Below are 13,947 nucleotides of genomic sequence, written 5' to 3' on the forward strand. Positions count from 1 at the left end.
GCTGAGGTATCAAAAAGCTATGCTACGTCGGCCAGTCTGCCCGGTTACAGGGTGTCGGATAAGTAGAGGTCTAAATATTTTTATAATGGAAACGTATTAGTGTGTAGATTTATAATGGAAACGTATTAGTGTGTAGATTTATAATCGAAACGTATTAGTATGAAGATTTATAATGGAAACGTATTAGTGTGTAGATTTATAATGGAAACATATTAGTGTGTAGATTTATAATGGAAACGTATTAGTGTGTAGATTTATAATGAACACGTATTAGTGTGTAGATTTATAATGGAAACGTATTAGTGTGTAGATTTATAATGAACACGTATTAGTGTGTAGATTTATAATGAACACGTGTTAAACTAATAGTCCTAACGCGATTCTTTCCCAAACCTGATTCAAATCAACTTTTAAAAGCCTTTCACGACTAGACAATTTATAGTTAGTTATATTCATAATATTACACATTTGCTTGACACATAGCTGACCGTTTTCATTACAAGTCAAGGTTAGCTGCCTTACAAAATTACGCCACAGCCATTCGCCAAGACTTGACCAAACAACCATGTGAAGGAAAGGAGAGCCCATCGGAAATGTACTTATCTGTGTGGTAAGACAGATACAGAATCTGGTCCCACAGATATGTGTAGTGCACGTTGAGCAGACAAAAAGGGGGCTTGTATACAGCCCATAAACACGAGCAGGGGAAACAATAACAAAGCCAAGCATTTACCTCAGAAACAAGACAACACTTGCAGTAAATTACCCTCCATAAAATAGCAGAACAGAAAACATGCCTCTATGCACTCCTCTTTTAATGAGGTCTTAACTGATGGGCCAGAGGTTGAAAGCCCACCCATCGCCAAGGACCGAGGGAGCCCACCCATCGCCAATGACCGAGGGAGCCCACCCATCGCCAATGACCGTGGGAGCCCACCCATCGCCAATGACCATGGGAGCCCACCCATCGCCAATGACCGAGGGAGCCCACCCATCGCCAATGACCGTGGGAGCCCACCCATCGCCAATGGCCGAGGGAGCCCACCCATCGCCAATGACCATGGGAGCCCACCCATCGCCAATGACCGAGGGAGCCCACCCATCGCCAATGACCGTGGGAGCCCACCCATCGCCAATGGCCGAGGGAGCCCACCCATCGCCAATGGCCGAGGGAGCCCACCCATCGCCAATGACCGAGGGAGCCCACCCTGGCCATATCACAGTGACAGCCTAACCAAGGCCAGGGTGGGACAGGACAGGACAGAGATGGCTGGCATAGTGTGTGACATTGGTTGCCATTTAAAATGTCATTTGGTTTTCTATAAAGATGTAGAGAGGACTTTCCTAGGTCTCCCTATTGATTTCCTCAGTATGGATGAAGACCCGGCACACACTGGTTGAATCAATGTTGTTTCCACGGAATTTCAATGAAATTACGTTGAACCAACGTGGAATAGACGTTGAATTAACGTCTGTGCCCAGTGGGATGTGTTATGGAGAGTAAGTCATTGTCTTGTCTTTGGACATGTGGCAATTAGAGTTTCTCCCTCTTCTCCTGACCTTATCGATTCCCTCAGTTTGGAGAAAGAACCCTGGATGTGTCATCATCCCCTCTCTCTAATGGTAAACAGACCGAGGAGTAATGCAAGTTAGTCATCTGAGCCACATTTCACTTTCCCGTTGTCGGTGCCTGCATTGGTTTTAGTGGTGATACATGAAGTCTTATAGCACAAGAGACAGCTCCCTGTTTGTTTGTGTGGTCAAAGTCAATGTTTTGCTTCGTGGACAAATACACATGTATAGGCCTGTATTCTATGCATGACATATGTTCATCTTATTTAGTCAATGGTTTCACTGTGTGGGCTATCCCATAATGGTTTTCAGGGGAAAATAGTTCAACGCAGGTTACAGTATTAGCTTACAGAGATATCCTCCAAATCCCCGGCACCTCTCACTGACAGATTATTATATCCAGGAATGTTGTTATTTTCTTTCATTTCTTTCTGTTCTTCCCCCTGTTGGACCACCAGCTGAGCTGAGGGCTGGCTGGCTGGCTGGCTGGTCACATTTACGGCTGCATGCTTTCATGACTGGTCTTATTTATGTCAGGGTTAAGCCAAGACTTCCACCACTGGGAATTAATACATTTTCAATTGAAGCTAATTAGGATATTCTGGTCGCTTGTCGTATTATATTATAGTCCTGCGATAGTTGCTGGCACGCAAACTGTAGTCCTTCTTTAACCATGTTATTTGGAGGCACCTATTGTAAGGTGCTCTAGACAACATCTACTAAATGACTAAATGTGACAGTTATACCGGCATCTCATCCTGAGCTAATTATTTAACTGCCTCGGTTTTACCACGTCTTACTTCAAACACAGAGTTTGGAGAAAAATATATGTTATTCTGGTCCATGTTTGTGACTTTTCTCTTGTATAAAACAGGCCCCCAGTGGATTTGTAGGGTAAGAAGCAGTACGTAGAGTATTGGCCTCTCTAACTAACATGGTGTCTATTCTCTGAGTATTTCCCTGCGGTCTCACAACGTCTAACGTGTCCTAATGCTTCCTGCTGGGCATTCCATGGAGCTAATGAAGTAGGAAGGGATGGAGGAGCCTGAATCCAGCAGCATGATGGGTAATATGAGGATGAAATATGAGTCTGTATCAATGAGTGGTGACACACTGTTTTAAACATAGAAATAGAATCCATTCCTATTCAAGTTCTATGTTATGTTATTCTATGTTATGGCTAACGTCATTATTTGGTTCTAACTTCACACAGGACCCTGGCAAGCCGAAGGCATGCTTTTATCCCAAACTGTAGAATCCTTGTCATAGTCTGTGTAATAGACGACTACAATATGAGCCCTTCCACACGCTAGAGAGAGAGAGAAGAAAAGTGGTGTTTCAGGATTTGTTTTAAAGTAAATAGACTTTGAACTAATGAAAATGTACCGGTTCTATGTACGCCACGCTTTGCCGCTCTGACAAGTTGTTATTAAATTATTTTTTAACAGAGGATTTAGAACTTTTGCCATTCTATAATAAATAATGGCATGGGCCATATTGAAAATATTTACTTAATTCTCCAAAGTGACTTATGGCAACGCTGGTCACTAAACAGAGTCGGAAGTGTTATGGCGTCAGGTGCCACTGTCTGTACACTTGTTTATAGGAAAATCCCATCTGGCTTTGGCTAACACAGGCAACCCGCTCTGGTGACCCCTCGGCTTGTTCCAATGGAAAATATAACAGGAGTGTTTGCTAAGCAGCTACAGCAGTCAACTTTCAGGTGACAGACAAGACAATGTTGTCATAGACCGCAGACACCAGATCTGAAAATCCAGGCCCTCTTGGAAACCCTGGACCTCTTGGAAACCCTGGACCTCTTGGAAACCCAGGCCCTCCTGAAAATCCAGGCCCTCTTGGAAACCCTGGACCTCTTGGAAACCCTGGACCTCTTGGAAACCCAGGCCCTCCTGAAAATCCAGGCCCTCCAGGAAACCCAGGCCCTCCAGGAAACCCTGGCCCTCCAGGAAACCCTGGCCCTCTTGGAAACCCTGGCCCTCTTGGAAACCCAGGCCCTCCTGGAAACCCTGGCCCTCCAGGAAACCCAGGCCCTCCAGGAAACCCTGGCCCTCCAGGAAACCCTGGCCCTCCTGGAAACCCAGGCCCTCCAGGAAACCCTGGCCCTCCAGGAAACCCTGGCCCTCTTGGAAACCCTGGCCCTCTTGGAAACCCAGGCCCTCTTGGAAACCCAGGCCCTCCAGGAAACCCAGGCCCTCCAGGAAACCCTGGCCCTCCAGGAAACCCTGGCCCTCCTGGAAACCCAGGCCCTCCAGGAAACCCTGGCCCTCCAGGAAACCCTGGCCCTCTTGGAAACCCAGGCCCTCCAGGAAACCCAGGCCCTCCAGGAAACCCAGGCCCTCCAGGAAACCCTGGCCCTCCAGGAAACCCTGGCCCTCCTGGAAACCCTGGCCCTCCTGGAAACCCTGGCCCTCTTGGAAACCCAGGCCCTCCTGGAAACCCAGGCCCTCCAGGAAACCCAGGCCCTCCAGGAAACCCTGGCCCTCCTGGAAACCCTGGCCCTCCTGGAAACCCTGGCCCTCCTGGAAACCCAGGCCCTCCTGGAAACCCTGGCCCTCTTGGAAACCCTGGCCTTCTCGCAACCAGTAGAAGAACTATCCAGGGGAAAAAACAAACATTTTATTTAATTTTTTATTACTCCCATCTTGGGGGAGGGGTTTATAAATGATGACAGAGTTGCAGAAGCTTAGCAAAATGTTCAAGTAGGTGATAACTGGATGAGTGGACCAAATATGTTTTCCCTGCATGTTGCTTTGATATCCACCTATGCTGGGAGAGATCAGACAGATTTTAGGATGTTGGTTTACTGCATGTCTCTATTCTAAATTTCATCCATCAAAAGTATTGGAAAGGTGACATTTGGTTGTGATTATTGTTGAATGGTAAATCAAAGACAATACTTTATGAAATAAATGTGGGTTTTTCTATTCAAGCTAATTTGATTCAGTTCATCATTCAGATCTTGGTGACAAGCCGACAGAAACACAATAAAACTGTCTCGATTGTCGTCATCAGTTGTCAGTGATGTGCTGTGCTGTACGCAAATAAATCTGTAAAAACAATCTCTGCATTCAATCCACAACAGCAAACCTTCCAACTCCCCTTGTTCTCATAGATCAGACTTATTCGAGGTCATTCAACAAAGAATTATTAAGCTTATTCATTTGGAAAGATATATATTAAAAAAACTTTTTTGAACTTATCCTCTGCAGCAGAGGTAACTGGGTCTTCCTTTCCTGTGGTGGTCCTCATGAGAGCCATGTTCATCATAGCGCTTGATGGTTTTTGCAACTGCACTTGAAGAAACTTTCAAAGTTCTTGAAATGTTCCAGATTGATTGACCTTCATGTCTTAAAGTAATGCTGGACTGTCATTTCTCTTTGCTTATTTGAGCTGTTCTTGCCATAATATGGACTTGGTCATTTAATAAATAGGGCTATCTTCTGTATACCACCCCTACTTTGTCAAAGCACAACCGATTGGCTCAAACGCATTATGAAGGAAAGAAATTCCACAAATTAACTTTTAAGAAGGCACAACTGTTAATTGAAATGCATTCCAGGTGACTACATCATGAAGCTGGTTGAGAGAATGCCAAGAGTGTGCAAAGCTGTCATCAAGTCAAAGGGTAGCTACTTTAATGAATCTCAAATATAAAATATATTTTGATTTGTTTAACACTTTTTTGGTTACTACATGATTCCAAATGTGTTATTTCATAGTTGTAATATCTTCACTATTATTCTACAATGTACAAAATAGTAAAAATAAAGAAAAATCCTGGAATGAGTAGGTGTGTCCAAACGTTTGACTTGTACTGTATATTTGTATTCTGGACACTGACATTGCTCGCTCTGATAGTTCTTAATTTTTCTTTTTACTTTTTGGATGATGTGCGTATTGTTTTGTGTTGTTAGGGTATTATTACTGCACTGTTGGAACCTAGAAACACAAGCATTTCACTGCACCTGCGAATAACATCTGTAAATCTGTGTACGCAACCAATAAACTTTGAAATGACTTGGGTAGATGTAGAATGGTAAACATACATGTTACTACGTTAACTCTGAGGCCAGGCTGCTTTGTCACTACCTACACTCACTCAAAAACAGTGAGGAAAGCGAGGCCATGTTACGATGGGAGGTGAAATGGAGACAAAACATAGAACGTTACTTTGGAGGATATCTGACAATCAAATCTAAATCAAAGGTTGTTTTTTTCAGCATAGTGTGCACACCATTTCAGAACCCGACAATACAATATAACCAACCAACTGTCAAACTTTTCTCCCCAACCTGTTTGTAAAGTGGTTGAGTATGTATCTGTGATGAATATGAGGCAGCTACATACTACCACTGTCCAGTCTGTCTCTGATCTACGGTATCAACGCAGCTGTAGCTTCTGGTATTCTCCTCCTTCAACACTGTTTAGCTCTATGGGTTTCATAGGCATCAATCACCAGAGGAATTGGGCCGGGGTGTTTCATCAACCCTCTACACAGCAAAACAGTGGAATATGTCCCAGGCCAGGACCTCTTAAGTGTAAATTCAACAGAAAAATAACTGGAATACACAGCGCTAAGAGCTTGCGTCTCTGTCTGGCAACAAACGGCAAGAAAGATGAAGATAATGGAGAAAAGAGAATTCGCTAATACTTTACAGTTCACCAGATGTAGCCCGGGTGTTATGACAAATATCCTAACCATTAATCCATCTACCCATCCCCTCCAAAATATATCTAACAACAAAAACTTTAGACATGTGATATTTAGTAATGAGGGACGTTACAGATAAACTGATAGACCTCAACATTCTGAAATCTACTTCTAAGTAGTCTACATAGCGTGGATTACATGTTCTATATGATGTCATTCTGTGGGATTAGGACTACATATTGCGGATTCCACGTCACGTGCCTCCCAACACAATAGAAGCAGCAGACATTACAGAGCTCAAGTAGCGGGCGACTCAGGGAGTTCAGAATGCTGGAGCTGCTCTCTTAAATCTCCTGATAGACTACATCTGGGATTCAATTCCAGCATGTCACACAGCCTCAGCCAGGTAGAGCATTGGCTGGCACACACGCACGCACATGCAAAGTGTCTCTATGTACAGTGTGGCTTGGTCCGACGTGCTGTTCCTGTCACCCCCCCATCCATTTAGTTTCAAAAGGTAAATAGGTAAATAGGTTTATAGATAAACCGAGAGCTGCTTGACATATTTTCACGTTAAGGGAAGTTCTCTAGGCTCACTGTCTCTCCCAGGTACTGCTCATGTGATGTTTAACACAGTGGTGTAGTCAGTGGTGTAGTCAGTGGTGTAGTGGTGCCTGGATAAGTGGGTATACTCTAAACTCAAATCTTGTTAACAATTTCATAAAACGTCCCCACCCCGGCGAAGGAAAGGCGTCCTGTGTTAAAAATACTATGTTTTCCTATAGTTTTCACTTGCAAATTCACATTTTTTTAATAGAAAAACTACAAAATGTTTATGTTTAAGTCCACAACAATGCTTAAACCACATCAGGAGAACCATTTTGCGGTCTGGGAAAAATCTAAATAAATATCTTTGGGAGCTAGCAAGAGACTGTTTGGCTAGCTGTGTTTCTGTACTGTACAATAGGCCTACATGTGATGGCAGATTTTGTGAAACAAATGCCTTCTCAACTGACACAAATCATCAGAATATCATTCTGCCAGGTAGGCCTACTTTGCAGTCAACATTTAAATTGGGAAGTTTTTTTGGGAAAGCCTTTATAAATGTTCATTCAAAACAATGCATGACGACTGGATTGCGCATCGCAGAAATTCAACCAAGACTTCGAACCAAACCTTTTCTATACCTGGTTTACCCTTTGTTGCATTAGTTAGCATTTACTGGTAAATATCATAAGTTGAAAAACCACCTGCTACCGATGTGGTTCCTCTGTGAGCTGCACCATGCGAAAACCAGTTGACAGCTGAGCACTCCTGCTGCCAGATGATATTTCTGATGATAAATATATTCCCAGTGCACGGGAATATAGTTGTGCAGGCTACTTTGTGCACAATTTCTCTATTGTACTACATTATTTACATGGCGTATACCTCCACTACTTTGATCCGCATCAAAGGAAGTGAGAAAAAAGGCAATGCCCATGGAAAAATCAGTGAGAATACATGGGTATAGCCTCCACTACACCGCTGGTAACGATGTTACGTCTAACACTTGTACTGCCCTCCATCCATTCTACAAGTCACACACCACATCACACCTCACCACACCACATCACATCACACATCACATCACATCACACCACTTCACACCACATCACACGTCACTTCACACCACATCACTTCACACCACTTCACATCACTTCACACCACACCACACATCACTTCACATCACGTCACTTCACACCACATCACTTCACACCACTCCACATCACTTCACACCACACCACACCACATCACTTCACACCACACCACACATCACATTCAGAGTATACCCACTTATCCAGGCACCACTACACCACTGACTACACCACTGTGTTAAACATCACATGAGCAGTACCTGGGAGACAGTGAGCCTAGAGAACTTCCCTTAACGTGAAAATATGTCAAGCAGCTCTCGGTTTATCTATAAACCTATTTACCTATTTACCTTTTGAAACTAAATGGATGGGGGGGGGACAGGAACAGCACGTCGGACCAAGCCACACTGTACATAGAGACACTTTGCGTGTGCGTGCGTGTGTGCCAGCCAATGCTCTACCTGGCTGAGGCTGTGTGACATGCTGGAATTGAATCCCAGATGTAGTCTATCAGGACATTTAAGAGAGCAGCTCCAACATTCTGAACTCCCTGGGTCGCCCGCTCCTTGAGCTCTTTAATGTCTGCTGCTTCTATTGTGTTGGGAGGCACGTGACGTGGAATCCACAATATGTAGTCCTAATCCCACAGAATGACATCATATTGAACATGTAATCCACGCTATGTAGACTACTTAGAAGTAGATTTCAGAATGTTGAGGTCTATCAGTTTATCTGTGTGATAAACTGATAGACCTCACCACACCTCGCCACACCACATCACACCACGCCTCGCCACACCACACCTTGCCACACCACACCTCGCCACATCACACCACGCCACACCTCGCCACCCCACATCACACCTCTCCACACCACACCTCGCCACACCACACCTCACCACATCACACCACGCCACACCACACCTCGCCACACCTAGCCACGCCACACCACACTGACTAATTTAGGATTTAATTGAACTAAATTAAGGAGGAATGACGTGACCCCAGGATTATGGTCTAAATTTGGTCCAAATCTGAGGAACACAATTAACTTTGTAAAAGATTAGTTTTTTTGGGAGACTGGAATGTTCAACTGAATGTGAACACGTACAGATGTTGGGTCTTAATTTGAACACCTTGTTGCAGGAGAACCTTCCTGCAATGAAGAAATCTAAAACTCGTATTGTAGTGGCGGAAATTTCCACTTTGAAATGTCAGATTTTATATTAATTTACGAAAAATGTATCAACCCCTACAAAAATGTCCATTAATTATAATCCACATAATAATTCACATTTCCTGCTGCTGCAGGATTATTTTCCTGCTAAAAGCAAACTGGCTCAAATTAAGATCCTACATCTGTATGTACATGTGAGGGAATGAATGGATGCTTCTTGGCGTCGTGACATCAGTTTTCAAAGGGGAAGAGGTTGATATCTTCGTAACTTTATTGTCTACAGCCACATGGACAGAAACCCTCTCGATAAGATGGTCTGATGTTCCCGTTCCTCAGGTCAAGGGCAAAGGTTAAGAAAAAAAAAATCGGAATAATATTACATGATTATTTTATATACTCCAGTAGATGGCTATCATTGAACAACGTGGTATAAATTGTAGCTCTGCTAACACTGTAAATTGTATTCACTCATTTCAACATTTTATAAACATGGATAGTTGGCCTATGTATATGAATATTTCAAGATCGCTCAGTAAATCAGCATTGTTGTGACAAAGATGTTACACAGAGTAGCTTTAAGCTATAGCATAGCATGATAGCATCTCTTTCACACAGCAAGCCTATACTCCCCTATCAGCATATGATTGATTTATTTAAGTGACACCGCAGCTAAGCCCTGAAGTGCTGTGATTGCTTTAGCAACACAGTCAGTGACAGCAGTCAGATATGTCTGGCTGATAGCAGCTTGTCCTTATTGTGTCTGGCTGGGGACTGACGTCACCGATAGACACCTGGGTCCTGGACACACCACCAATTACCCTAGGGATGGAGACCGGGGATGGAGACCGAGGATGGGGCTGAGGGCTTGGGGCTGGGAGTTGAACAGACTCCCTGCTGATGCTGGCACTGTAAGTGTCCTGCGTGTTTAACTTGTTCAACACAAATAAGATGTGTAATCTAAACACAGGAGGCATTCTACACACAGGAGGCAATCTAAACACAGGAGGCAATCTAAACACAGGAGGCATTCTACACACAGGAGGCAATCTAAACACAGGAGGCATTCTAAACACAGGAGGTAATCTAAACACAGGAGGCATTCTACACACAGGAGGCAATCTTAACACAGGAGGTAATTTAAATACATGAGATAATCTAAATACAGGTGTTAATCTAAATACTGGAGGTAATCTAATTACATAAGGTAATTTAAAGAACTCTTGTGCAGACGGTAGTGTTTGTACGTGCACGCTTAAGTGTGAGCGTCACTGAAACTATGACCGTGTGTGTCTGTGTGTGTGTATGACTGCTGTACGTGTGTGACTTGTGAGATTTGGGCTGTGCCTCCCTATCTCCACTGACTGGCGGTCGCTGTGTTTAAAACTCGCTCCCAGAAAGTTTACACAGAGTGGTACTTCTACCTAGCTTTGTGTGACAAGCTTTGACGCAGAATACCCATCAGCAGCGAAACAGACACTCCCTGGACACACACACACTTTCCATTCATGCATTTCTATTTTCAAATCAAATCAAATTTTAATTGGCATTCCTCTTGTCCTGATGGGATAGGGCATGAGTTCTCTAGTGTCCAGCTTCCATTGTTCCCAGTCTCAGAAAAGTTCTGTTGACAATTAATATTTGACTCTGTCAGGCTGAGAGCTCGGAGGCTACTGTGTATTTGTCTTGGGGTTTTTGTTCTGTCGTGCGTCACATTCTAGAATGGACAGAACCAAAAGAAAAACACTGAATTTATGCTAAATGTCACGCTTGAAACGTCTGCAGGACTGGTCTTCTGAACTGCACTTCACATCACACCAAGCCAGCCATGTCAACTATAAGGTCACACTGAAATTACACTTTCTAGAGCACTTTTTTTTAGAGGGAGAGGGGAGAGAGAGACAACACACACTACAATTCGTATGTTTTTCATTCATATGTCTTTTTCTTTCCATCTGTATGTCTTGCATTGTAATTGTTTTGTATGCTTTGGCAATACATACTGCCTGAATGTCTTGGCAATAAAGTCATTTTGAATTGAATTGAAATTGAGAGAGCGAGAGACCGAGAGAGAGATAAAGAGACAGAGAGACAGAGATTCCAGGAATATGATATTCCGAGGTATTCACTGGACAGCAGCTTGTCATGCTTTGAGAGACTAGTCAAGGATCACATGGCATGTCACCTAAAACCCTCACATACTTTTACAGATGCGCAATTAAGAGCATCTTGTCGGGCTGTATCACCGCCTGGTTCGGCAACAGCACCACCCTAAACCGCAAGGCTCTCCGGAGGGTGGTGCGGTCTGCACAATGCATCACCGGGGGCAAACTACCTGCCCTCCATGACACCTACAGCAGGCAATGTCACAGGAAGGCAAAAAAGATAATCAAGGACAATAACCACCCGAGCCACTGCCTGTCCACCCGCTACCATCCAGAAGGCGAGGTCAGTACAGGTGCATCAAAGCTGGGGCCGAGAGACTGAAAAACAGCTTCTATCTCAAGGACATTGCCCTAGAAATATTTGCTCAATAATATTTCTCAGATACCGTAACTTGTGATTTCAAATAGACAAAGGAACAAGCCGAGCTGGTCCATGGATCAACTGCCTTTCCAGCCTCGGCACATACTTTTTATACAGTTTTCAGTTCTTTTGTGTTTCTTCCATTTGCGAATAATCGCACCAAATGTTGTCACCTTCTCACCAAGCTGCTTGGCGATGGTCTTGTAGCCCATTCCAGCCTTGTGTAGGTCTACAATCTTGTCTCTGACATCCTTGGAGAGCTCTTTGGTCTTGGCCATGGTGGAGAGTTTGGAATCTGATTGATTGATTGCTTCTGTGGACAGGTGTCTTTTTTACAGGTAACAAGCTGCGGTTAGGAGCACTGCCTTTAAGATTGTGCTCCTAATCTCAGCTCGTTACCTGTATAAAAGACAACTGGGAGCCAGAAATCTTTCTGATTGAGAGGGGGTCAAATACTTATTTCCCTCATTAAAATGCAAATCATTTTATAACATTTTTGACATGCGTTTTTCTGGATTCTTTTTGTTGTTATTCTGTCTCTCACTGTTCAAATAAACCTACCATTAAAATTATAGACTGATCAGTTCTTTGTAAGTGGGCAAACGTACAAAATCAGCAGGGGACAAAACATATATTTTTTTAAATGCATGAAATGTATGTATTCACTACTGTAAGTCGCTCTGGATAAGAGTGTCTGCTAAATGACTCAAATGTAAAAATGTGATCAAATACTTTCCCCCCCCACTGTACAGACTCAAATCATTGGCCACTTTAATAAATGGATCACTAGTCACTTTAAAATAATGCCACTTTAATAATGTTTACATATCTTACATTACTCATCTCATATGTATATACTGTATTTTATACCATCTATTGCATCTTGCCAATGCGGCTCGGCCATCGCTCATCCATATATTTATATGTACATATTCTTATTCCATCCCTTTCATGTGTGTGTATAAGGAAGTTGTTGGGAATTGTTAGATTACTTGTTAGATATTACTGCACTGTCGGAACTAGAAGCACAAGCATTTCGCTACACTCGCATTAAACATCTGCTAACCATGTGTATGTGACAGATAACATTTGATTTGATAACATGCCTTTTTAATTTAAAATCCACATGAACAAGCCTCCATAATAATGATAATATTGGAAGCACAACCATTCAAATACACACTGAGTTCACAGGCCAGACGAATGAAAACATCCACTTGGAAGCGTGTTTTTTTTAGTTTATTTCTTTTATTTCACCTTTATTTAACCAGGTAGGCAAGTTGAGAACAATTTCTCATTTACAATTGCGACCTGGCCAAGATAAACCAAAACAGTTTGACACACAACAACATAGAGTTACACATGGAGTAAAACAAACATACAGTCAATAAAACAGTCGAAAAATAAGTCTATATACAATGTGAGCAAATGAGGTGAGATAAGGGAGGTAAAGGCAAAAAAAGGCCATGGTGGCGAAGTACATACAATATAGCAAGTAAAACACTGGAATGGTAGATTTGCAGTAGAAGAAAGTGCAAAGTAGAAATATAAATAATGGGGTGCAAAGGAGCAAAATAAATAAATACAGTAGGGGAAGAGGTAGCTGTTTGGGCTAAATTATAGATGGGCTATGTACAGGTGCAGTAATCTGTGAGCTGCTCTGACAGCTGGTGCTTAAAGCTAGTGAGGGAGATAAGTGTTTCCAGTTTCAGAGATTTGTGTAGTTCGTTCCAGTCATTGGCAGCAGAGAACTGGAAGGAGAGGTGGCCGAAGAGGAATTGGATTTGGGGTGACCAGTGAGATATACCTGCTGGAGCAGGGTCTTGTAGATGACCTGGAGCCAGTGGGTTTGGCGACAAGTATGAAGCGAGGGCCAGCCAACGAGAGCGTACAGGTTGCAGTGGTGGGTAGTATATGGGGCTTTGGTGACAAAACAGATGGCACTGTGATAGACTGCATCCAATTTATTGAGTAGGGTATTGGAGGCTATTTTGCAAATGACATCGCCGAAGTCGAGGATCGGTAGGATGGTCAGTTTAACGAGGGTATGTTTGGCAGCATGAGTGAAGGATGCTTTGTTGTGAAATAGGAAGCCAATTCTAGATTTAACTTTGGATTGGAGATATTTGATATGAGTCTGGAAGGAGAGTTTACAGTCTAACCAGACACCTAGGTATTTGTAGTTGTCCACATATTCTAAGTCAAAACCGTCCACCTACTCTGGATGGGCGGGCAGGTGCAGGCAGCGATCAGTTGAAGAGCATGCATTTAGTTTTGATTCAAGAGCAGCTGGAGGCCACGGAAGGAGAGTTGTATGGCATTGAAGCTCGTCTGGAGGGTTGTTAACACAGTGTCCAAAGAAGGGCC

General features: G+C 43.2%; 2 protein-coding genes across 2 annotated transcripts in view; one reads left to right on the forward strand and one right to left on the reverse strand.

Annotated features, from left to right (window-relative positions):
* Window positions 1-13,947, reverse strand: part of LOC106578852 (myocardin) — a 227,387-nt gene that overhangs the window by 131,388 nt on the left and 82,052 nt on the right.
* LOC106578862 (collagen alpha-1(III) chain-like) lies at window positions 802-8,841 on the forward strand. Its single transcript, XM_045701924.1, has 3 exons — window positions 802-1,273; window positions 3,405-4,175; window positions 8,633-8,841. Exons 1-3 carry the CDS (start codon window positions 802-804, stop codon window positions 8,839-8,841), a joined length of 1,452 nt encoding a protein of 483 aa, XP_045557880.1.

This window comes from Salmo salar, chromosome ssa19 (genome assembly GCF_905237065.1).
Source record: "Salmo salar chromosome ssa19, Ssal_v3.1, whole genome shotgun sequence".
Lineage (NCBI taxonomy): Eukaryota > Metazoa > Chordata > Actinopteri > Salmoniformes > Salmonidae > Salmo > Salmo salar.